General features: G+C 45.6%; 3 protein-coding genes across 4 annotated transcripts in view; 1 reads left to right on the forward strand and 2 right to left on the reverse strand.

Moving 5' to 3' along the window:
- utp20 (UTP20 small subunit processome component) overlaps positions 1-15,861 on the forward strand; it is a 33,179-nt gene extending 17,318 nt beyond the window's left edge. The window contains exons 33-62 of the mRNA XM_080851776.1: positions 98-241; positions 846-899; positions 1,101-1,253; positions 1,744-1,899; positions 2,296-2,436; positions 3,035-3,172; positions 3,306-3,445; positions 3,659-3,747; positions 3,870-4,186; positions 4,378-4,517; positions 4,800-4,956; positions 5,062-5,160; positions 5,540-5,707; positions 5,935-6,101; positions 6,762-6,903; positions 7,893-8,009; positions 8,388-8,558; positions 9,363-9,494; positions 9,917-10,027; positions 10,491-10,570; positions 10,839-10,908; positions 11,172-11,354; positions 11,657-11,788; positions 12,115-12,247; positions 12,932-13,125; positions 13,414-13,485; positions 13,585-13,902; positions 14,159-14,285; positions 14,414-14,559; positions 15,080-15,861. Of these exons, the coding sequence (XP_080707902.1) occupies positions 98-241; positions 846-899; positions 1,101-1,253; positions 1,744-1,899; positions 2,296-2,436; positions 3,035-3,172; positions 3,306-3,445; positions 3,659-3,747; positions 3,870-4,186; positions 4,378-4,517; positions 4,800-4,956; positions 5,062-5,160; positions 5,540-5,707; positions 5,935-6,101; positions 6,762-6,903; positions 7,893-8,009; positions 8,388-8,558; positions 9,363-9,494; positions 9,917-10,027; positions 10,491-10,570; positions 10,839-10,908; positions 11,172-11,354; positions 11,657-11,788; positions 12,115-12,247; positions 12,932-13,125; positions 13,414-13,485; positions 13,585-13,902; positions 14,159-14,285; positions 14,414-14,559; positions 15,080-15,238 (4,350 nt within the window). The 3' untranslated portion in view covers positions 15,239-15,861. The remainder of the gene's footprint in view (positions 1-97; positions 242-845; positions 900-1,100; positions 1,254-1,743; positions 1,900-2,295; positions 2,437-3,034; positions 3,173-3,305; positions 3,446-3,658; positions 3,748-3,869; positions 4,187-4,377; positions 4,518-4,799; positions 4,957-5,061; positions 5,161-5,539; positions 5,708-5,934; positions 6,102-6,761; positions 6,904-7,892; positions 8,010-8,387; positions 8,559-9,362; positions 9,495-9,916; positions 10,028-10,490; positions 10,571-10,838; positions 10,909-11,171; positions 11,355-11,656; positions 11,789-12,114; positions 12,248-12,931; positions 13,126-13,413; positions 13,486-13,584; positions 13,903-14,158; positions 14,286-14,413; positions 14,560-15,079) is intronic.
- A 91-nt stretch (positions 15,862-15,952) lies between these two features.
- Positions 15,953-20,619, reverse strand: arl1 (ADP-ribosylation factor-like 1). The gene is made up of 6 exons (XM_080851406.1): positions 20,489-20,619; positions 19,726-19,863; positions 19,541-19,622; positions 19,115-19,226; positions 18,428-18,606; positions 15,953-16,762 (listed from the first exon to the last, which is right to left on the reverse strand). Exons 1-6 carry the CDS (start codon positions 20,490-20,492, stop codon positions 16,732-16,734), a joined length of 546 nt encoding a protein of 181 aa, XP_080707532.1. The 5' UTR covers positions 20,493-20,619; the 3' UTR covers positions 15,953-16,731.
- An 846-nt stretch (positions 20,620-21,465) lies between these two features.
- The window catches only part of pyroxd1 (pyridine nucleotide-disulphide oxidoreductase domain 1), a 5,024-nt gene continuing 4,182 nt past the window's right edge, over positions 21,466-22,307 (reverse strand). For both annotated transcript variants that reach the window (XM_080851653.1, XM_080851652.1), the window contains exons 11-12: positions 22,093-22,230; positions 21,466-21,815 (exon numbers count right to left, since the gene is read on the reverse strand). In XM_080851653.1, the coding sequence (XP_080707779.1) occupies positions 21,567-21,815; positions 22,093-22,230 (387 nt within the window). In that variant the 3' untranslated portion in view covers positions 21,466-21,566. The remainder of the gene's footprint in view (positions 21,816-22,092; positions 22,231-22,307) is intronic.

Here is a 22,307-nt window from a genome sequence, read left to right on the forward strand (position 1 = left end):
GATATCTTGGAGACAGAACCTTCTGAAGCAGTGTGTGTGTGTGTGTGTGTGTGTGTGTGTGTGTGTGTGTTTAACTATCTCGCCTGTGTTACCTTAGGACACTGAGCTGGACATCCTGGAGACGGTGCAGAACCTTCTGAAGCAGTGTTCCAACCCAGCAGAGTTCCTCAAGCCCCTGAGCCGCCTACTGTCTATCCTGCACAGCAAAGTCTCACGCCAGGCACTGTGTGCTGTGTTTAAGGTATACACACGCACACACACCCTCACACACACACACACACACACACACACACACACACCATCCCCCTTCTATCCTACACGACAAACTCTCACACCATGCACTGTGCTGTGTTTGAGGTATACGCACACACACACATACACACACACACACGCACACGCACACACACAAACACAAACTCTCACACACACACACACACACACAAACTCCACCTAGGTGACGGTTATAGCTCTAGCTCATCGATGTGTGTCCCCTAGGTGACGGGTAAAGTCCATCAATGTGTGTCCCCTAGGTGACGGGTATAGCTCATCAGTGTTTGTCCCCTAGGTGACGGGTATAGCTCATCAGTGTGTGCCCCCTAGGTGACAGGGATAGTTCATCAGTGTTTGTCCCCTAGGTGACGGGTATAGCTCATCAGTGTGTGTCCCCTAGGTGACGGGTTTAGTTCATCAGTGTGTGTTCCCTAGGTGACAGGTTTAGTTCATCAGTGTGTGCCCTCTAGGTGACGGGTATAGCTCATCTATGTGTGCCCCCTAGGTGACGGGTTAAGCTTATCTCACAGCTCACTCATAGCTCATCGGTCTGATGTTCTTGTTCCCTCCTGCAGACACTGGCTGAGTTGGATGAAACGCTGAAGTACATCACAGACATGACTGTGCAGGTAACGCATACACACACACACACACACACACACACACACAAACACTTTGTGTCCATTGGTGTCCATTTATCCACTTTTAACATACTTTTTTTCTGTACTTGAGCCCATCACTGCCTTGTCCATAGTATTGTATGCTTATACAATTAAAAAAAAATGAATCGCCATCTCTCCCTCTCTCTCCCTCCCTCTCTCTCTCCACAGTTGAATGCGTTTGACAGTCGTCACCTGGATGAGATCTACTTTGATGTGCGTCTGCTGGCGTTCCAGGAGGCCACTCGGCGTGTGAAAGAGATGAGCTCGCTGGACATGAGATACCTGCACACACTCATGCACAGCTGCTTCCACTCGTTTGAGGTGAGGGAGGGAGGGAGGGAGGGAGAGAGGGAGGGAGAGAGAGGGAGGGGGGGAGAGGGAGGGGCGGGATTCATTGAAAGAGATTTTGAAGGAGGTGAGATGAGTAGAGTCGGTTAAAGAAATGAGCTGCACACTGCAGAGATACTTGCACACTCACTCATGGGTCCAGTCCTACTCACACACACACACACACTCATGGGTCCAGTCCTGCTCACACACACTCATGGTTCCAGTCCTACACACACACACACACACACACACTCATGGGTTCACCTGTTTGAGGGAGGGAGGCAGAGATGTGGGGACTTTTTTTTGTTTTTAGTTGTCTGATCAGTTGTGGTGGACTTTTAGGTACCAGTTTTTTCGAACTTGTCCATTTAACCTGTGAACTACACATTAATACCTAACTTACCCAAAATCCATCATGATAACTGCCCTGTAATTGGACCCTGTGATGAGCTGAGTTTTCTTTTCTGTTGGGCCGGTACAGATTGGGGACATGTCCCTTGCGGACAGCGCCATCCTGTGTCTGTCGGCGGTCATTGAGCAGCTGGCCGCCGTGGGCTCTCCAGAGCCGGAGTACAGAGAGATCGTTCAGCAAAACATCCTGGACGCCATGCGCAAAGGACTGAGGAATAAGGCTGAGGTATGAAAAAGCACACTCACACACACATTCTCACTTGCGCGCACACACACACACACACACACACACATTCTTAGTGGACATACCAATATGTGAAACACACAGACCCACCAGCACCTTTTCAATACGTGTATGTGTGTGTGTGTGTGTGTGTGTGTGTGTGTGTGTGTGTGTGTGTGTGTGTGTGTATCTATCAGTGTATGTATGTTGGTATGCGTGTGTGTGCATGTCTGCATGCTAATTCCTAATACATACATATGTCAGTACATCACAAACACATGGCCACTCTGATGCACACACAGCACAGCACACAAACATTACCACACTTGTGAACGCAGACGGTCTTGTGCACACAGGTAACAAAACATATTCTTCCATGTTCTTGCCTTTCTCTTGCAGAGTGCCAGAAACGACTACACCACGGTTCTAGCGTGTCTGGTCCGGTCATTCCCAGAGCGACCCGAGTTCCGGGACCTGGTCCAGCTCACAGACTACAACGACCCAGAGTCTGATTTCTTCGAGCACATGAAACACATACAGGTGAGAACAACGATAGAAACAAATAGACAGACAGAAACAGAAACTGACAGACAGAAACAAACAGACAGACAGACAGAAACAGACAGACAGACAGACACAGGCAGACAGACAGACACAGGCAGACAGACAGACACAGGCAGACAGACAGACACAGGCAGACAGACAGACACAGGCAGACAGACAGACACAGGCAGACAGACAGACACAGGCAGACAGACAGACACAGGCAGACAGACAGACACAGGCAGACAGACAGACACAGGCAGACAGACAGACACAGGCAGACAGACAGACACAGACAGACACAGGCAGACAGACAGACACAGGCAGACAGACAGACACAGGCAGACAGACAGACACAGACAGACAGATAGACACAGGCAGACAGACAGACACAGACAGACAGATAGACAAAAGCGGTACGAGAGGTTCCTCTTTGTGTGTTGTGGGACACACAGCATCGAAAGGTGTGTGTGTGTGTGTGTGTGTGTGTGTGTGTGCCAGGGTACCCGCGAGGTCTTAAAAACTTGAAAAAGTAAAAAAAAAAGTGTGTGTGTGTGTGTTAGCATTAAGCAGTGTGTTTTGTTTTCTATCCCAGGTGTACAGGAGAGCACGAGCTCTGAGGAGGATCGCTAAGCAGCTGACGGAGGGCACAGTGGTGATGTCATCACGCTCCATGCAGACCTACATCATGCCCTACGCCATGACCGCACTGTTTGATGAGAAGATGAAGAGGGTGTGTGTGTGTGTGTGTGTGTGTGGGGAATATGTTTGGCATAATATTCTCACACATATTTCGGTGTTTGAGTGGGTTTAAGAAATCATATTAACTATTGTGTGTGTGTGTGTTTGTTTGTGTTTCTCCGCAGAATGACAACATGAGCACCGCAGGTGTGGAGGTGGTGGGCGCGGTGTGTAAGCGTCTCACCTGGTCTAAATACATGTACTACCTCAAACAGTTTGTCCATATACTACAGACGGGCTTGGCCGAACAAAAACTGGCAGTCAAGTATGTACTCCTCTGTGTGTGTGTGTGTGTGTGTGTGTGTGTGTGTGTGTGCGCCTATGTATAGAATTCTGCGTCTATATTTTTGTGTGTGGAGAAGTCTTTATCATTGAGGCATGTTTCCGTATAAGACCGTAAGATCTTTGGTTCTGTTTGCTGTGATTGTTCTCTTGTTGGTTCCGTGTTTGTGATTTTGGGTGTTCTCTCCTCTGGCAGTCTGCTGTTGACGGTTCTAGAGGCATTCCACTTTGATCGTGAAACCCTGAGCAAAGAAATTGAAGCCGCCAAGTCAAGGAAGCTGGAAGGTGAGTGAAACAGATCCCCGCCTCTCTCTCCTCTCAGGGCTCTTTATAGACTTCCTGCTACAAGCATGTGGGTCTGAGTTGTGGGGTCTGTTGTCATGCCGATGTTTTTTGCTTGGACACAGTTGCCGCGGAGGAAGAGGTTGATGAAGAGGAGGCCGATGAAGCAGAATCTGAGGACAGTGATGGCGAGGATGCCGTTGAAACCCACTCCACAGATGCAACCCAGACAGAGGGGGATGTGGTTGCCATGGACACAGAGGACTCGGCCAATAAACCAGACAGCCAGCAGAAGGAGGCGGGTTCTAAGATGAGGGCAACGCCCACTGTCTGCACTGGCCTACCACGGAGCGTGCAGGACCTGGAGGCTCTGATTGCCACTGTCAATCAAACCGTCACCCAGAGCGTCCTGCCCCGCCTACACAAGTGCCTGACCGCCAAAGTAGGGCCTCGCAGATGACATCACTCTCAGCTTTAACTGTGCTGATGTTGATTGCATAATTACATGTACATAATACACATACACGGAACTATAGCTGATCATGTTTGGTTTCTGTTTTGTGTGTGTGTGTGTGTGTGTGTGTGTGTGTGTGTGTGTGTGTGTGTGTGTGTGTGTGTGTGTGCGATGTGCAGGTCCAGAGAGATGATGAGCACAAGGCAGTGAAGTCCAAAGAGGTGAAGGAGGAAGAGGTGGCTCGGGTTCCTATCGCTTTCGCCATGGTCAAACTCATGCAAACCCTTCCTCAGGACGTCATGGAGACCAACCTGCCCGGGTCAGTGAGTGTGAAAGTAACTGAAAATACTGTGTTATATGACATTTAATTCTTTGAAATCATATATCTCTTGGACGCGTGTGTGTGACAGTGGTCATAAGAATGAGAGGATTGTGGAATAATGGAATTCATTGCACTGTTTTCCACCCTTGTTTAACGATCATTAGTTCCTGGAATCAGCCATTGCATTTTAACCACTCAAAAGTCTGACCCGAAGACAACTCCAGTGTGTGAATATTGTGGTCTGTGACCGGAGATGCTGACGTGTGTGTGTTTGGACAGGGTGCTGCTGAAGGTGTGTTACCACCTGAGGAGTCGTTTCCAGGAGATCAGAGACGTGGCGAGAAACACACTCGTCAAGATCATCCAGGCTCTGGGAGCGCACTACCTGCAGTACCTACTGAAGGAGATGAACAGTGTTCTGACCAAGGGCTATCAGGTGTGTGTGTGTGTGTGTGTGTGTGTGTGTGTGTGTGTGTGTGTGTGTGTGTGTGTGGCTCAGGGACTTCTGGGATGTGTAGTTCATTGTCTGTGTTGTCCTCAGGTCCACGTGCTGACCTTCACTGTGTACCAACTGCTGTCTGCTCTGAGATCCTCACTGAAGGGTGGAGACCTTGACCCCTGTCTGGACTTGCTTGTGGAGGTACCAACAGATTAGACCCTAAATTACTGACCTGAAATCCGTGTTTTGGAAGCAGGTCTTACATCTGCCAGACTGGCAGTAACGGCACATGAGCTTGTGGCTCTAAAATCCTACTGTGATTTCACTTGTTTGTTTGTTTGTTTGTGTGATTCTTTTTTTGTCCAAACAGTATTATTGATATTAACAGACAGTTGCACTGTAGACCTAAATTTGGAGGAAATCGATTGGTTGGTTCTTGAGAACCTATCATTTGTAAAATACATACAATTAAAGGTCCTCTTCATCAAAGACTCTTTGGAAATAATGGCCTGCCTGATTGGCCAGACATTGAGTATCAGCTGACTCGATTGCCTTGTCCTGTTGTTTTTCCCTGATGCAGATATGTAATAGCGAGCTGTTTGGGGCGGTGGCAGAAGAGAAGGACATAAAGGGAATTTCATCAAAACTAATGGAGGCTCGCCACAGTAAGAGCTCAGACTCCTACGAGCTCCTGGCCCAGTTCACCAGCCAAAAGAAAGTTACTCAAGTCATCGTGCCACTCAAAGAGGTAAACACACGCAAGGCCCCTACTACTGCTAGTAACTCAGTAGTAATACACAGTCAACCACAATCAAAGAATATTGCAATATGCTGAAAATAATTGACAAAAAATCACTTTCTCTTTCGCCCCCTTTTTCTGTCTCTTTCCATCTCTGACTCTCTATATCTCTTCCTCCCCTCTCTCTTTTTTCCCATCTCCCTTCCTCCCTCCCTCCCTCTCTCCCTCTCTGGCAGATTCTGGAGAAGACTATGAGTTTGAAGGTGTCCCGGCGGGTTCACATGGTGCTGAGGCGAGTGATAGCCGGGTTACTGCAGAACGAGGTCATGACCCCTCAGTCCATCCTGATGTTGAGTCACGGCCTGGTGAACGAGAGTTTGCCACTACTCACACTGAGGAACAAGTAAGAAAACACACACACACGCACTTCTGCACACCACAGAAACACATAAATAATCTATCGAACAACAATTTGCTTTTCATTACCAATTGTCAGTATGACAGTTATCAATATGATGAGGTGACAAGTTAACAGTGTTCGGCACACTCTAAAGGGTTAAAGGTACATCTATATGATTGATTAATACATTGACCAATTGTTCATACTTTGGGGGAGGAAACCAGCTACAAAATAAGCCCAGTTTGTTTGGACTCTGACAATTTCTGCTTGATATAGGTGACTTTTGCTAATCAGTGTTGTTGATAACAGCACTCTGATCACATTAACATTAACATCACCAAGCAATTTCCAATGACACCTAGAGTCCGGGTCAATATGTTATATACGTCAGAATATATATCTTGTCAACTTTAATATTATTTGAGATCCAGAAAAGTATAACCTAATTCATAGAATGCCCCACTACATCTGGGGTTACGGCGTTAAAGTTCTACTCCACTGCCAGTTTTTTTAAAACCATGGTGCTCTCCCAGTATTTATGTGTATGTGTATGTATATGTATATGTATGTATATATACTTTCACTGACCTGTTTGTAAGGTTACGGAACACTGTTGTGTACACTTACTTGCGTTAACCCCTGCCCTTGTTTTATGTGTTCTAGGCAGAAGCCCCTCCCACCCCCGGACCCCCGACTGCCCCCTCCTAGCTGCCTGCTGTTGCCCCAGACGCCCAAGAGAGGCTTCAAGAAGGCCGCCATCAACACCAAGACCAACATGCACATCCTGGTGGAGACAGGGCTGAGTGTAAGCCAACAGGAAAACAGGCCGCTCACACACACACACACACACTCGCACAAACACACTCGCACAAACACACACATAGAGTGCCATGCATAAGTATTCACCCCCTTGGATGTTTTACCCTTTTATTGCTTTTATAAATCAGTCATGGTCAGTCATGGACAAAAAAAAACACAAAATAGCCCTCTTTAATGTCAAAGTGAAAACAGATTTCTACACAGTTATGTTAATTAAATAAAAATATGTAATTAAAATAAGTGATTGCATAAGTATTCACCCCCTTTTAAATAGACTGACCTATTTCAACAGAGGTCCAGCCAATTGGTGCTAGAAGTCTCACAATTAGTGAATTGGTGATCAGTGTGCAGTGAATGTGTCTCAAGTGATTGTAGTATAACGACACCCGTGTCTGGAAGGTCCATTCACTGGTCAGTATTCAGTAATCAGTATTCCTGGCTACTGTTACACCGTGAAGACCAAAGATCACTCTAAGAAACTCAGAGAAAAGGCTATTGAAAAGTATAGGTCAGGGGAAGGATACAAAAAATGTCCAAGGCACTTAACATCCCCTGAAATTCTGTTCAATCCATCATCAAGAAATGGAAGGAATATGGCACATGTGTAAATCTGCCTAGATCAGGCCGTCCTTACAAACTGAGTGAGCATGCCAGAAGGAGACTAGTAAGAGAGGCCACCAAGACACCTATGACTACTCTGAAGAAGTTTCAAGCTTCAGCAGCTGGTATTGGAGAAACTCTGCATACAACAACTGTTGCCTGGGTTCTTCACCAATCAAAGCTTCATTTATAGTGATGTATCCAGTGTGTGTGTCTGAGTATTTTAGTGAGTTAGAGGTGTGTGTGTGTGTGTGTGTGTGTGTGTGTGTGTGTGTGTGTGTGTGTGTGTGTGTGTGTGTGTGTGTGTGTGTGTGTGTGTGTGTGTTGTGTGTATTTGAGTATTTGAGTGACTGTCTTTGCCCCGTGTTTGTGTAGATGCTGCACCTGAGCTTGAAGAGCTCAAAGGTGAACTCTTCTGTGTCTGATGTCAAAGAGATGCTGGACCCTTTCGTCTCACTGCTGCTGGACTGCCTCAGCTCCATGCACGTCAAGGTACAGTCCACACCCCACTGAGGAAGGGAGTGTGTGTGTGTGTGTGTGTGTGTGTGTGTGTGTGTGTGTTGCTCATACATTTCTCTGGTTGTGTTGAATTGCATGTGTCTCTCTTACTGCATGTGTAAATGTGTGTAACTTGTAGAAATGTGAAGTAAATATAATGTCTGTGAATTGAGCACCAGTTTGTGTTTGCCTTTGATAGAGAGAATGAGGAAGAATGAGTCCGTGTCGCCAGGTGTGCTTGCATGTGATGGAGAGAATGAGGAAGAATGAGTCCGTGTCTCCAGGTGTGCTTGCATGTGATGGAGAGGATGAGGAAGAATGAGTCCTTGTCTCCAGGCTTAATGATTGTGCACGCTCTGTCGCCCCCTGCAGGTGATCACAGAGGCGCTGCAGGCGTTCATCTGGGTGCTGAAGTTCCCCCTGCCAGCCGTGGAGGAGGGGGCTCTCCAGCTCACCCGGCAGCTCTTCCTGCTGCTCAAGGACTACGCCAGGGCCGGCGCCGCCGGGGGCGAGAACTTCCAACTGGTGCAGAACTGCTTCAAGGTACGCCGTGGGGCAGAACTCATGCAGGACCCCACGCAGAACCACAGAGACCTGTCACAGAGACCTGTCACAGAGACCTGTCACAGAGACCTGTCACAGAGACCTGTCACAGAGACCTGTCACAGAGACCTGTCACAGAGACCTGTCACAGAGACCTGTCACAGAGACCTGTCACAGAGACCTGTCACAGAGACCTGTCACAGAGACCTGTCACAGAGCACACACTTGAACCACAGAGACAAGACAAAGAACCCACGAAGAACTCGCACAGAACCCCCTGCTGGGTTATTTTTTTCTCTGACACGCACTCACACACACACACACACACAAACTCAGTGACACACACACACACACACACACACACACACACACACACACACACACACACACAGACACACACACACAATCCTCTGAATGCCCTTTCATCACCCAATGTGACTTTATTGGCAACCTAATCTATTGTGGCACCAGTTTTAACCATATCAGTGTAGAAACCAATCCCCCAGGACATCAGCCCTTGACTGTCTAAAATCTTCCATCCTATAGTGTTTTGGTTCTGCATGTCCAGAGGTCATTCTGACCTTAGATCATGATACTAAAGGGAATCTTATCAGCATTGATGGAAACCTTACCATACCAAGTGGAAGAGCTTGTCAAACACATTAAGTGAACAGTGAGTCCTAGGTGAATTCAGGCATGGGTGCAGTCCTTCTGGAATTTATGTGTAAATAGCCAAGTAGTAGCTTCACAGCTTCACATCTGTAGATTTGCCACTAATACTCAGCCTCTCTCTAATCTTGACAGGCCATAACCATACTGGTTAAAAGTGTCACCAAACATCAGATCACGGACACACAACTGCAAGTGCTTCTGGGATATGCAGAGGAGGATATCTACGATCACACCCGCCAGGCCACAGCATTTGGTTTGCTAAAGGTGAGGAGCAGGCCAGCAGGGCGTGAGGATATCTGTCTGATGTCCATTTCATAAAATCTGGTTTCCATCAACAGCCAACAAATGTTAGCACTGTCATGCCATGTCTTTGAATTGACAGGTTACTTTGGCACTATGGTAAAAAGTGGCTTGTATCCTATTCTCTGTTAAGCTTGTATCCTATTCTCTGTTTGAAAAACATTTCCTTTAAGCACACATTTCTGTGTCATAATGGTTGTCCGTGCTCATGAAATGTGTTTGTTTAAAGTTTAGACAAGCCAAATGTGTCTGTGTGCTGAAAAATGCCTTTGTACTACTTCACCTTCCTCCAGCACTGAACATTGAAGAGGTGTGTTTGGTGTAGTATGTGTGCGTGAGGCCAAAGATGAGAGTCGTATTGATTCCACCTCCACTATTTTTTGCAGGGCATCTTGTCCAGGAAGCTGGTTGTTCCAGAGATGGAGGAGGTAATGAAGAAGATTGCTAAGCTGGCTGTCACTGGACCCAGCGACCAGGTCCGAGTACCTTGCAGACAGGTCAGTCAAGGGCAGCTACAACACCCCGTTTACACAGTCACCATAGTTACATAGCAGCTAGCACACTCCATTAAGACAGTCACCATAGTAACAGCAGCTACCACACCCCATGTACTCAGTCAGCATAGTAATGGCAGCTGCCACTTACTGAGAAAGAGATCCACAAAAACAACTTTGAAGAAGTGTGTCAAAGCTGTGTGTGTGTGTTTTTTGAGTGGGTAAGCACTGGTTTGTAGGCTGCTTCTTATACAGATACAGATGTTAACAGATATACAGATGTTAAATTATGTGTTTATTAACTTAGTCAGTCAGTCAGTCAGTCACACTTACCAACACATTTAATATTTATCAACTTAGTCAGTCAGTCAGTCAGTCAGTCACACTTACAAACACATTTAATGTCTATCAACTGGCAGTCTGTCAGTCAGTCAATTTTATTCCTCATCTTTTGTTTTTCATTCAGATTTACCTGAAGTACCTCATGGACTATCCCCTGGGGAAGAAGCTCAAAAAGCACTTAGACTTCATCGTAGCCCAGCTCAGGTGAGTGCCCCAGTGTCTGTTAAAGGCTATTGATTATTAATAAATAAATGTTAATTGAATCATAGCAACAAATATGTTCTTTGTTATGTAACCCTTCCAAAAAAATCTGTTTCATATCAAATGATCATTTTGAATTGTATTGTATATATTTTCTGTTATAGTACCTAAATTGCTTCAGTGCTAGAAACTTGTTTTAGAATTGAACAGCGCTATGGGTTCATAACAGACTTTGTTACGTGACGTATTTCTCTATTAATCGCCTTGACAGCTATGAGTACGACACCGGGCGGCAGTCAGCCCTGGAGATGATGGCTTACATATTCCAGAGTTTTCCTCAGGTACTTACCCACAATGCATCCCTGCCAATTATGTCTGTAATCCAAGGGGAACTGTAATCACTGTCTCTGTAAAGGTTCCACACGTAAACCTAGGTAAAAACCTGGAAAAGGGTTTTTAAAACCTGATAAGTTATTAGATCTGTCGCTTTAAAGGGTTCCCAACAAGGCCCTCCATCAGAGCCTAAAATGGTTCCTTTGCAGAGATGAACTGCAGAACCTTTTCCTCCTGAGTGTGTGTTCTCAAGCCTGGGCGTTCTTTGCAGAATCTGCTGTTGGAACACTGTGGTCTGTTCTTCGTGCCGCTGTCTCTGGCGGTGGTAAACGACGACTCGGCGCGCTGTAAGAAGATGATCGCCCTCGCCATCAAGTCCCTCCTGAGCCAGGTGGACGCCACGCACCAGAACAACATGTTCGCACTGGTCACCACCTGGATCACCGGAGACAAGGTGAGGTTGGCCTCGCTGTCACAACTCTACTGGTATTGCAGTACTGAATTTGAAGACGAAACGTTCCTTAAATGATGCTCACCTTGATCAACTGAATCTGTGGAGACAAAGTGAGGGTGAGGTTGGGCTTCCTGTCAGTAAACTAGGGGGACACTGGGGATTGAGATTGTGAATACAACGTTGACGTTGAAAATGTATTAGGAGGTTGCCTGTAAATAGTGTGTGTGTGTGTGTGTGTGTGTGTGTGTGTGTGTGTGTGCGCTGATTTGTTAATGAATCGGCTCTTGTGTTTGTGTGTACAGGTATCGCTGAGGCGTTTGGGCGTGCAGGTGTGTGGTCTGTTCGTCGAGGTTGAAGGAGAGCGCTTCACCAAGAGACTGGAAGCCCTTCTGCCACTTATTGAGAAAGAGATCCACAAAGACAACTTTGAAGACGTGAGTTTAAGCTGTGTGTGTGTGTTTATTTGAGAGTGGGTAAGCACTGGTTTGTAGGCTGCTTCTTCTACAGAAACAGGTGTTTACAGATTAACAGATGTTTGATCTGTGTCTCTGAGAGTGAGATTGTGCTTGAGTGTTTGATCAATCAATTTTGCAGGTAGGAAAGTGTTGAAAATTGGTTGGTGTGAAAGAGTGGATATTTGTATTTTAAGGGCAGTGTATGTTTATGTGAATGTTTATTGAGAATATTGTGTGTGTGTGTGTGTGTGTGTGTGTGTGTGTGTGTGTGTGTGTGTGTGTGTGTGTGTGTGTGTGTGTGACAGATTGAAGAGGAGCAGGATGAAAAGGCTGCTGATAGGCTGCTGTTCGGCTATCTCACCCTCATCACTAAACTCATCAAAGACTGCGGATTCCTCCAGCTCACCAAGCCCAAGGATACACTCACCAGCATCTGGGGTAAACACACAGACACACTTTAATTATTTGAATGATCAGAAGACTGTGGATACTTACAGCTCACCAAGGATTCACACATTAAAAGCAGTTTCTTCCATTTTATAACTATCTACACAAAGAGAAGCACCAGTGTGTAAATAAATGTAAATGTGGTGTTTTGTTGTGTGTTGTTTTGCACCAAGTTGCATTGTGTCGTGTATCTCAGGTCATGTCGGTGTCTCAGCGCTGTGACTGACACACTGTTGTGCTTTACTGTCTTGTGCTCTGTTTTGTCTGTGATTGACTGTGCGGTGTCGTGTGTGTTGTCTGTGAGTGTTGTGTGTGACTGATTGTGTTATGTTGTCTTGTCTGTGACTGTTGTCTTGTCTGTGTCTGTTGTGTTGTGTGTGTGGCTGACTGTGCTGTGTTATGTTGTCTTGTCTGTGACTGTTGTCTTGTCTGTGTCTGTTGTGTTGTGTGTGTGTGGCTGACTGTGCTGTGTTGTGTTGTCTTGTTTGTGACGGGCTGTTTTGTCTTGTCTTGTTTGTGACTGACTGTGTTGTGTTGTCTTGTCTGTGACTGTTGTCTTGTCTGTGATTATTGTGTTGTGTTGTGTTGTGTTGTGTGTGACTGCTGCTCTGTGCTGTGTCATGTTTGTGTGTGACTGTTGTGTGTGACTGTGTTGTGCCGTGTTGTGTCTCTTAGGTCACATGCATGCCCACCTGAGGCACCCGCACTCCTGGGTGTGGTTGACAGCGGCGCAGGTGTTTGGCCAGCTGTTTGCGGCCCATAAGCCCGAGGAGCTGCTGGAGCAGTGGAGCCTCTCTCAGGAGGACGGCACCAGCAGCCCAGCCATGCCTGTGGCCACCACGTTCCTCTACAGCAGCCTGGACAAGAAGGTGTGTGTGTGTGTGTGTGTGTGTGTGTGTGTGTGTGTGTGTGTGTGTGTGTGTGTGTGTGTGTGTGTGTGTGTGTGTGTGATGTTGTACCGTGAGATCAACACAAAGTGCAGACTGGCTCTGCCTCCCCTAGTTTTATCTCTACTACACTACATTGTGTGTGTCTGTCTCTCCACCACTTTCATCTACAGTAGCCTGAACAAGAAGGTGTGAGTGTGGCCACAAAATGTTTCTACAATAACCCTGTGTGTGTCTCCTGTGAACATCCTGTTGTTCATCTTTGCTCAGATGAGGGAGCTGGTCCTGTCCTTCAGCCACCAGCTGCAATCGAAGTTCCTGGACCCAACAACAGGCGACCAGGTCAGGAAGAGCAGGACTTCCCTTACATCATTTCCTGTGATGTAATTTCCTGTTCACTGGCAACCTGTCAGCAGCCACTAACTGTGTTCACTTCTACAGGTGGTGAAGAACCTACTCTTTGTTGCCAAGTTGATTTACCTGATCTCACCCGAGTCTGACATCATGGAAACCAACAAGACTGGTGAGAATGGAGTGACACAAACAGAAGAAGGGACAGAAGAGGAAGCCATGAAAGCAGAAGAGGCAGAGGAGGATGAAGAAGGAAAACAGGCTGAGGAGGAGGAAGAGGAGGAAAATCAGGACGATGCAGATGACGATCAAGACGATGATCGTCTTCCCTCGTTACTCTGGGTGATGAAGAAGCTGTGTTTGTTGGCCAAGAGAGAGGCAGCATACACACCTAAAGTTCCTCTGAAGGTGAGGTCATCATCAACAGACAAAAACACACACACACACACACACACACACACAAACAGTTAATATCACAGACACACATCGTTAGCTGAGAGCTGCTACCTCAATTTCGTGTACTTGTGCTATGACAAATACACTATTAATAATAATAATAATTCTATTCTATTCTAATACATACAAATACAAGTGAAGTTTGACTGTTTTTGCTAACAAACAGACACACACTCCTAATTGTAATCTCTCAATCTCTCTCCATCAGAGGACGTGTGTGTTTAAGTTCCTGGGTGCCATGGCAGTGGACCTCGGGAAAGATCGCCTTGCACCGTACCTGACCACCATCATCGCACCACTACACAGAGAACTGGACAGCACCTATGCAGACCAGGGTAAGACCGCACACACTACCTGCAGTTGCATTGCGTGCTTGCCTCTGTGGTTCTGGGCTCTCATTGAAGTCCAATCTAAAGAACATTCTGTTGGTTTTTAATAGCTGTTCTGGTTGTTCTCTCTGCAGACCCGACCCTAAAAAACCTGGCTCAGGAGCTGATTGAGCTGCTAAAGAAGCTGGTCGGACTGGAGAAGTTCTCTCTGGCCTTCGCTGCAGTGCAGAAGGACGCCAGCAAGAGGAGAGCATTGCGCAAGAGACACAAAGCCATGCAGGTGAGATCACTTATAACACCACTATATCAACAGTTGTAACAGCTCTATACCAACACACGTTGAAGAGCAATGCCTTAATGTCTCTATGACAACAGTTAAAACAACACACATGTCGGAGAGTCATGTAGGTGAGATCAGTTATAACATCTCTATAACAACACACAATAGCCACAGTATCGCAGGCCAGAGCTTACAGATACAGGGCCAAGTAAGACCATTTTGTTGTTGTGTGACCATATTGTCTTCATTGATTGGTCTAGTTTAGAAACACTTGCCTAAGGCTGCTCTTCCCTTAGTGCAGTGGCTCCCAAACTGTGGGGCGAGCCCTCGTTGTCAAAGGGGGGCCTGCCCTGCGTTGAAAAGTTTGGCAAGGTCTTCATGCATCACACTCTACTAAGACTGAGCGACTACGACTGAGACATAGGCCTTTATAGATGAGACATTCAGCAGATTCCCCTGTCCTCAGATCAGAAACAAGTTCTGTGCCATGGCTGTAATTGTCTCCCTTTTCCTCCTTCAGGCTGTTTCCAACCCTGACATCGCTGCCAGGAAGAAGATCAAGAAGCACCAGAAGACGGAGGTCAAGAAGAGGAAGATGGAGTTTCCTAGAAAGGGCCCCAAGGCAAAGAAGTTTAAACCGAAGGGCAAGTCTGCAAGGGACCTGGCCATATTACAGTGACCCTGCAATATAACCACCATCTGTCTGTAGCACCAGATAACACACCCTGACGCTGCAGGGCAGTACGGAGTTGTCTGCAGCATGGTGGGTGGAGACTCTATGTGGCCAGCGATCATAAACAGACTGGAATGAGACCTGTTCCCCGGCTGCCATCGGCAGCTTTTTAAGTGGCCAGAGGCCGTCTGGTGAACATCTGTTAGTTTGGTGGCGATGTGATTGCATCTGGTAGATGTTCCTATTTGGGATGGTGTGTGTGTGTGTGTGTGTTTGAAAAGACAAGACAGACAGCTTATCCATGGTTAAGAATGCAAATGTCAGTTTGTAAAAAGCAAGAGTGTGTGGGCCTTGTCGAGTTGGAAAACAATGAGCAGCCTGAAATGGGTTCCATGGTGAAAAGTGGCATTAATGCCTCTGTTTTCTTTTGGGGATGGGCTGCCTTGACTTTGTCGCCTAGGTGATGACATCTGCCATAATGTTATGATTATGTGTGGGAGAATGACTTGTTGGAGTGAGTGCTCAGTTGAATGCAAAGCTGAGTTTTTAATATACAGAACTGATGTATTGTGTCTAACATTGTCCTACAGAGATACTGTTCTAGGACCTTCAGTGATTAAACAATCTTATCCTTGACTGAGGGACAGATGCAAACACACCAAGTCAACACCTTTGTTTATTACAGCAAGGTCACTGCCCCAGGGTCATACTGAAGGTGATGCAACACCTGTGCATTCTCTCATATAAATATGCCATTACAAATCCATCGCATACAAATGACATTTACTCTTAAATAGGTTAAGTACTCAAATACCAAAAGTTAGATACCAAAGCAGCAACATCAATTTCTATAAGAGACAAATGCAGATGAAAAAAAAACAAACCAAACAAGGTAAAACAAAGATTATATAACAAACACAATTATCAGTTTAGTTTAAAAAAAAAAAAAAAAAGAATGTAGAGGAATCAGGGCAGGGGATTTGGGTTGATTGTTATTGATCAAAATGACTATCAGCACAAGAGAGGAAACAATGCAGTAAAGAAGAGAGAAACACAAGTACAGCTGTAGAGTCATTTTCAGAGCGAGTCCATCTACTGAGAATCACAGTCTGGCGGGCACGGCAGGGCTGCAGGAGGGAACAGCCTGCCTTATACGGCTGACCTGGGTGCTGTTTCCGCCGTCCTCTTCCAGCTTCTGATCAAACGTTTGACGCCGAGAAGCTGCTCCCAGTGCAACAGCGAGAGGGGGGTGTCAGGGTGCTGCCTTTACTCGGCTCGTGATACCACCCACACACACACACGATGGCCACTCCTATGTGTGGCATGTGTGTGTGTAAGGGGGGGCTGCCCAAGAGAGACAAAGGGAGTGGCCTTCACACAATGAGGCAAGAGCGCAGTCACTGGTCCAGAGGGCAGCCAATCAGGAGTCTTTCTGGTGCAGGTGGAAGGTCGGGAGTATTTACAGGTGGTAATGGTTGATGGGGCGAGGATGTGTTTGCTTACTGCCGACTCTTCAGTGCTTCAACAAGCCTGCATAGAGAGAACAGAGAGAAAAAAAATAGAGATGCATTTCTACAAGAAAATGCGAAGTGCGATTGCTCAACGGTAGAGTCTGCTAACTGTAATCAGGCATGGGAATTAAAGCAGTGCACGGGCAATTGTGACAAACTACAAAAGAACACACATATATAGATTAATAGACACCCCTCTACTGTTATCACCATACTGATACAGTCACTCAACATCACTTAAGCATCTCCTCTGCAGGGTCAGGGGCTGCTAACATCACCTACGACAAGCACAGTCCCGCACCGGACTCTTACTCACAACCTCCGCCATGAGAAGCAGGCATGCTAGCAAGGAGGTTTGTTCCATTGATAGCATGCCTCTTAAGGTGTCGGGGAGTGAAGTGTACTCACTTACTGCTAAAGGGACAGCTCCAGAACGGTTTGATCGCACCTCGTATTATTATTGTTACGTGGAATGTAACCACAAAAAGACTTGCATGTCTGTGTTTTTAGAGTGACTTGAAACAACATAAATGGAAGGCGAACCAGTTTTTTCTGGTTAGTGACATTCTGCTAATAAGCTGTTGTGGGCTCAAGCCTGCATTTCTGTTGCCAATTTTCATTTCTTGGGTGAATAATTCCTTTCAAAATGTCTCGATGAGCATGAGCATTGAGTGAGTGCAAGCAGAGACACTACAAAAGCTTGTTTGTGGAGTCTTTGGTTGGTGGTGGTTGTACTTGTACAAAAGCTAATCTTCAGGACAGGTAAAACTAGTCTTAAACCAGGCCAACCAGACAGGTCCAACTACCAATTCAGTGTGACGATTATAGGCTTTGATATACCTACAACTGTAATAACTTCCCACAAAAATGTAATGCAGATCCGCGCTTTTTAGACGTTAAAATCTCACTAATTTCATTTTTCCACGAACGTATGAACTAATTTCCCACAAATGTAATATTTATTAAGTTTGCAGGAAGTGATTTAGTTTCTGGGGAGGTAACAATTATGTTATTACATCAAATGCACTTCTCTCAATATAATGAGACAATAGTCCACCGAAACAAACAAATCCAGTGAGGAGGATCTTATGCATTCACACAAATGCACACATCACAGGCCCACCCATACACATGTACGCAGAGGTGTACACACACACACACCGTACGCAGGAGCGCACACACACACACCGTAAGCAGGAGCGCGCACACACCGTACGCGCGCACACACACCCACGTACGCAAGCGCACACACATACGCAAGTGCGCCCCCACGTACGCAAGTGCGCCCCCACGTACGCAAGTGCGCACACACACACCGTACGCAGGACTGCACACACACGTACACAAACGCACACACTTACACAAGCGCGCACACACACACTTACGCAAGCAGGCACACACACACACACACGTACGCAAACCACACACACACACATGTGTGCTAGCGCGCACTCACGTACGCAAGTGCGCACACACACACGTACGCAAGCACGTGCGCATACACATACCCGAGCACACACGCGAGCACACACACAAGTATGCAAGCGCACACACACGTATGCAAGTGCACACACACATTTAGAATAGATGCCTTCTCAGTTTCACAGCTTGGCCTCAACCATAGCTGCTACCTAGATTAGATATCTAAAGGCAGTAGAAAGGATTGATTTGAAAGAAGTCTCACCATTCCATGGCCTCGTCCAGGCCTGTGCCTTTGGTTGCAGAGGTTTTGAAGATCTGCCATTTCCTGTCTTTGAGGGCGGGGAGGCCCAGAGAGTTGGCCACCTCAGTGGGGGTCATGGCCTGCTCCATGTCTTGCTTGTTGGCAAACACCACCAGGATGGCCTTCTTTAGCTCCTCCTCCTGACGACAACAGCCAATCACATGCACAGGAATCAGTGTCATTTCATTCCAGAACAAGACCATTACACCACCTCATTCCAGTCGCTTAATGCAACATTAAATTAGATGATGAACGTCTCAAAACTGATTTTTAATATCAGGAGCAACATAACGCAACTCTACACAGGCAGCTATTTCCCCCCGCTCAGCGTGGCACATTTTATTGGGCTTATTCTCAGATCCAGACCCCCAAAAATTGAGAGAGAGGAAAAAAAAAAAAAAAAAAAACCTGTGCCACAATTTTCATTAAGTTCTTAGCAGACAGCAGGTCTATGCAAACAATACCTGCACTGGCTGCATATGCACTCATGTAGGCTACTCCATAGACAGCCCAAGCCATATAAAACACGTACACTTCCACAGATTTTCAGGGATTTTGTTACCAGCAATGCCGTGCACCATTAAAAAACAATTGACTTCAGGAGATTTAAGTTAGTCGAGTTATTAGCAGACAGTGTTCCTATGTTACCTCCAACATGGCCACCAGCTCGGACTTTGAGATGCCCATGCGGTCCCTGTCGCTGCTGTCCACTACGTAGATGACGGCGTCCGTGTTGGAGTAGTAACACCGCCAGTATGGCCTGAGGAAAGAGGCAAGCACCCAAATGGATCAGCTCAGTCTGTTCATCACGCTAACAGTAGTCTACCTTAATGTTAGCTTAACCTAAAGATTCAGTTAGCGAAACCTAATGTACACATCATTACAGAATGGTTCTATACTCATTTTGGGCTAAGTGAACATGTAGCATGGTTATACAAGTTATACGACAAATAAATCATTATTAAATGCATAATTAACAAAAAATGCACATGGTCCCTGACATCATCAAAAGGGGGACCACAGTCCTGGGCATAATCAATGTTATTTAGGGATTGTTTAGAACTGCATTCTTACCTGATACTGGTCTGGCCACCAAGATCCCAGACCTGAAATTTCAGGTTCTTGTATGTCACCGTCTCCACGTTGAACCCAATGGCTGTGTTGGGAAACATAATTAGTAACCAAATCATAGCTTTCTACTGAAAAGTACCGTGGCCTTTTAATGAGGCTGGCACAAAGAGTTAAGAGTTTATACTGACTTGGGATCGTTGTGACAACCTCCCCAACCTGTAGACGGTAGAGAATGGTGGTTTTGCCAGCGCCATCTAGTCCGAGAATCAGAATCCTCATCTCCCGGGTACCAAAAAGGCCGGAGAAAAGACTAGAGAAAAAGCCACCTACAGTGGAAGAGAGTGTATTATATTACCGGTATGCATCATTCTGTACAGATTTCATGGTTCTGATACTATTCAATTTAGCACAACCACTCTGACAACTCTGTGACCTACACTACACTTTCACCAAGAAATACACACTTATCACGCTACTTACACAGACACTGACAGACAACTAGCGTTAGCTGACAAACTGGTTAACATGTATAAGTGTCCCCACAACAAAGGCTCGAAATGATAAGGGTTTAACAATACCTTCTTACATGCATGAAGATTTTATTTTAAATCGACTAAAATGGGTAAGCTAGCGTTGGTGCTAGCATAACACTTTCAAGCTAACAATGTTTTGGAAGAGGGTTTTTCATTATAACTACACTTAAGTCAGTTATCTAACAAGATGAATTGGATGCGCAATTATGTCGAAATGCTTATACAATATTAAGAAGTCTGAATCAATCAATCCCACGTAGTATATAATCATTGGATAGGTAACCAGCTAACTAACGATAGCTACAACGCTGTTTGATGTTACTAGATAAAAAGCTATGCTAACTCTGCAGATGCACTTACAAGTTAAGCAATGTTAACGTTGTTCCTTTTAATCGCAATTTGTATGAAATCGTCTTACCCATTCCGATGAAGTCCTAGCTACGTCTATGTTAAATGTTGTTATACTGGGCGAGTACGACAGCAGCAGTATCGTCGGACCACACGCTTCCGTGCTTGGAGTCCGAAATGACGTGTCGCTCGTTCTCCCGGATGGCAACCCTGCCTTTTCCAGTCAACTGATTCGACAAACACAAAACCACAGCCAGTTGTGAACACGCTCACTGGGAAAGGGATCGAGGCGCCACCTAGAGGTACCGTTCCTAACGCTGGGCGAAATTAATGAGATTCTCCATAGAAACGTTTTAAAAAGAAAATCACTGTCCAAATCAAAAGTTTCTGAAATGTATTCCAAGATATATGCTTTCAGATCAACTTTATTGATTCTGGTGATCACAGTTTATTTTCAGCCACAATTTGCTTTTTTTTGTAACGAAGTGATAACAGATATTAAAGGTAAGGATTTTCCAGTCTGGGTTCTTTTTTAATTATCTTTTTGCTTCAAAATGGTACAGGGGACAGTCCCATCTGCACTGCACATGTCCCCAGCATCTGAGAATGCATGGGTTTCTCAAACAAGTTATCTTCCCAAAACCCCATTCATTCTCTGATAGGGGTTTTCTTTTTGGAACTAGAACGTGTGAAAATGCTAATTCGCTGCATACCAAATGTGACGACGGACATCCCTGCACTCTACTAGTAACCTAGAAAAAGAGCAGTCGGATTCTTTTAGCATCGAATTTGTCTTTTCCTATGTCCTTGTGAATTCTCCCTTACATCTTTCCATGACCTCATGACTGTTTCCACCGAGATCAAAGAAAAGTGGTTAGGAAAAAAAGAGATCTGAAAACACTTCTGTTCTAGTCTCTTACCAATAAAATAAAACGTTTTCTAACAGACTGCTCTAAGAATGGTGACAAACAACCACCCTCTCGTGGTCATTGACATTGAGGTCCATGAAATATGAAGGTGCGTGCTTTTAACACATGAACAACCAAATAAAACATAAATAAATGTATTTATGTACATACATTCTAACTGTACATTCTTGTTAAGCCATGATTTTCCAAACCATCATTATGCACTTAAACACACTGCAGTTAATCAAAGTAGTCCTCAATGTCAATGTTGGGGTCGAGCAAGTGTTCTCCGTAGGCCGAGAGATCCATCTGGTTGAGGATGAGGTTCTCGAAGGTCTCCTCCAGCTCCGTCTCCCCGATGAGCACAGCTCCCATCATCCTTCCGTTGCTAAGCACCACCTTTATATACTCGTGTCCTTTAGTGCAGCGCAACAGCAACTCATGGTCCTGACCCAAGCCCTGAGCATTAAACTTACCCAGCAGCACCACCTGGGGGCGCCAACAACACTCTCAATAATCACAAAACATTTCCCACATAACATTTTGGGTTTGAGAAAGGCATGTATTTGTATATTATATGTGTATATGTTTTATATTTGAATACAAAAATATATAATATGAAGCCACTATTATTTTATTATTATTAACATTATTACTATTATTTCTACAAGTGTCCACTATTATTATTACAAGTGTCAGGATTTTTTTTTACTCTTTGCCTTTCCACCAGCTCTGTGGATGACAAAAAGCCTCATGTAAACTTCACCTTGTAGTTGAAGAACTTGGTGATGTGGGTGAAGAGCTCGAAGCAGAAGTCCAACTCGATGGGCTCCTCCAGAACCTCTGCAGCTATGCAGCGGCCCGCGTACCAGCCCATTTGCCGAGCCTGGGTCCATAGACGCATCTGACCAGAACACACACACACACATATACACACAGAGGGAGAGAGAGAGAGAGAGAGAGAGAGAGAGAGAGAGAGAG

Source organism: Sprattus sprattus (genome assembly GCF_963457725.1).
Source record: "Sprattus sprattus genome assembly, chromosome: 14".
Classification (NCBI taxonomy): Eukaryota; Metazoa; Chordata; class Actinopteri; order Clupeiformes; family Clupeidae; genus Sprattus; species Sprattus sprattus.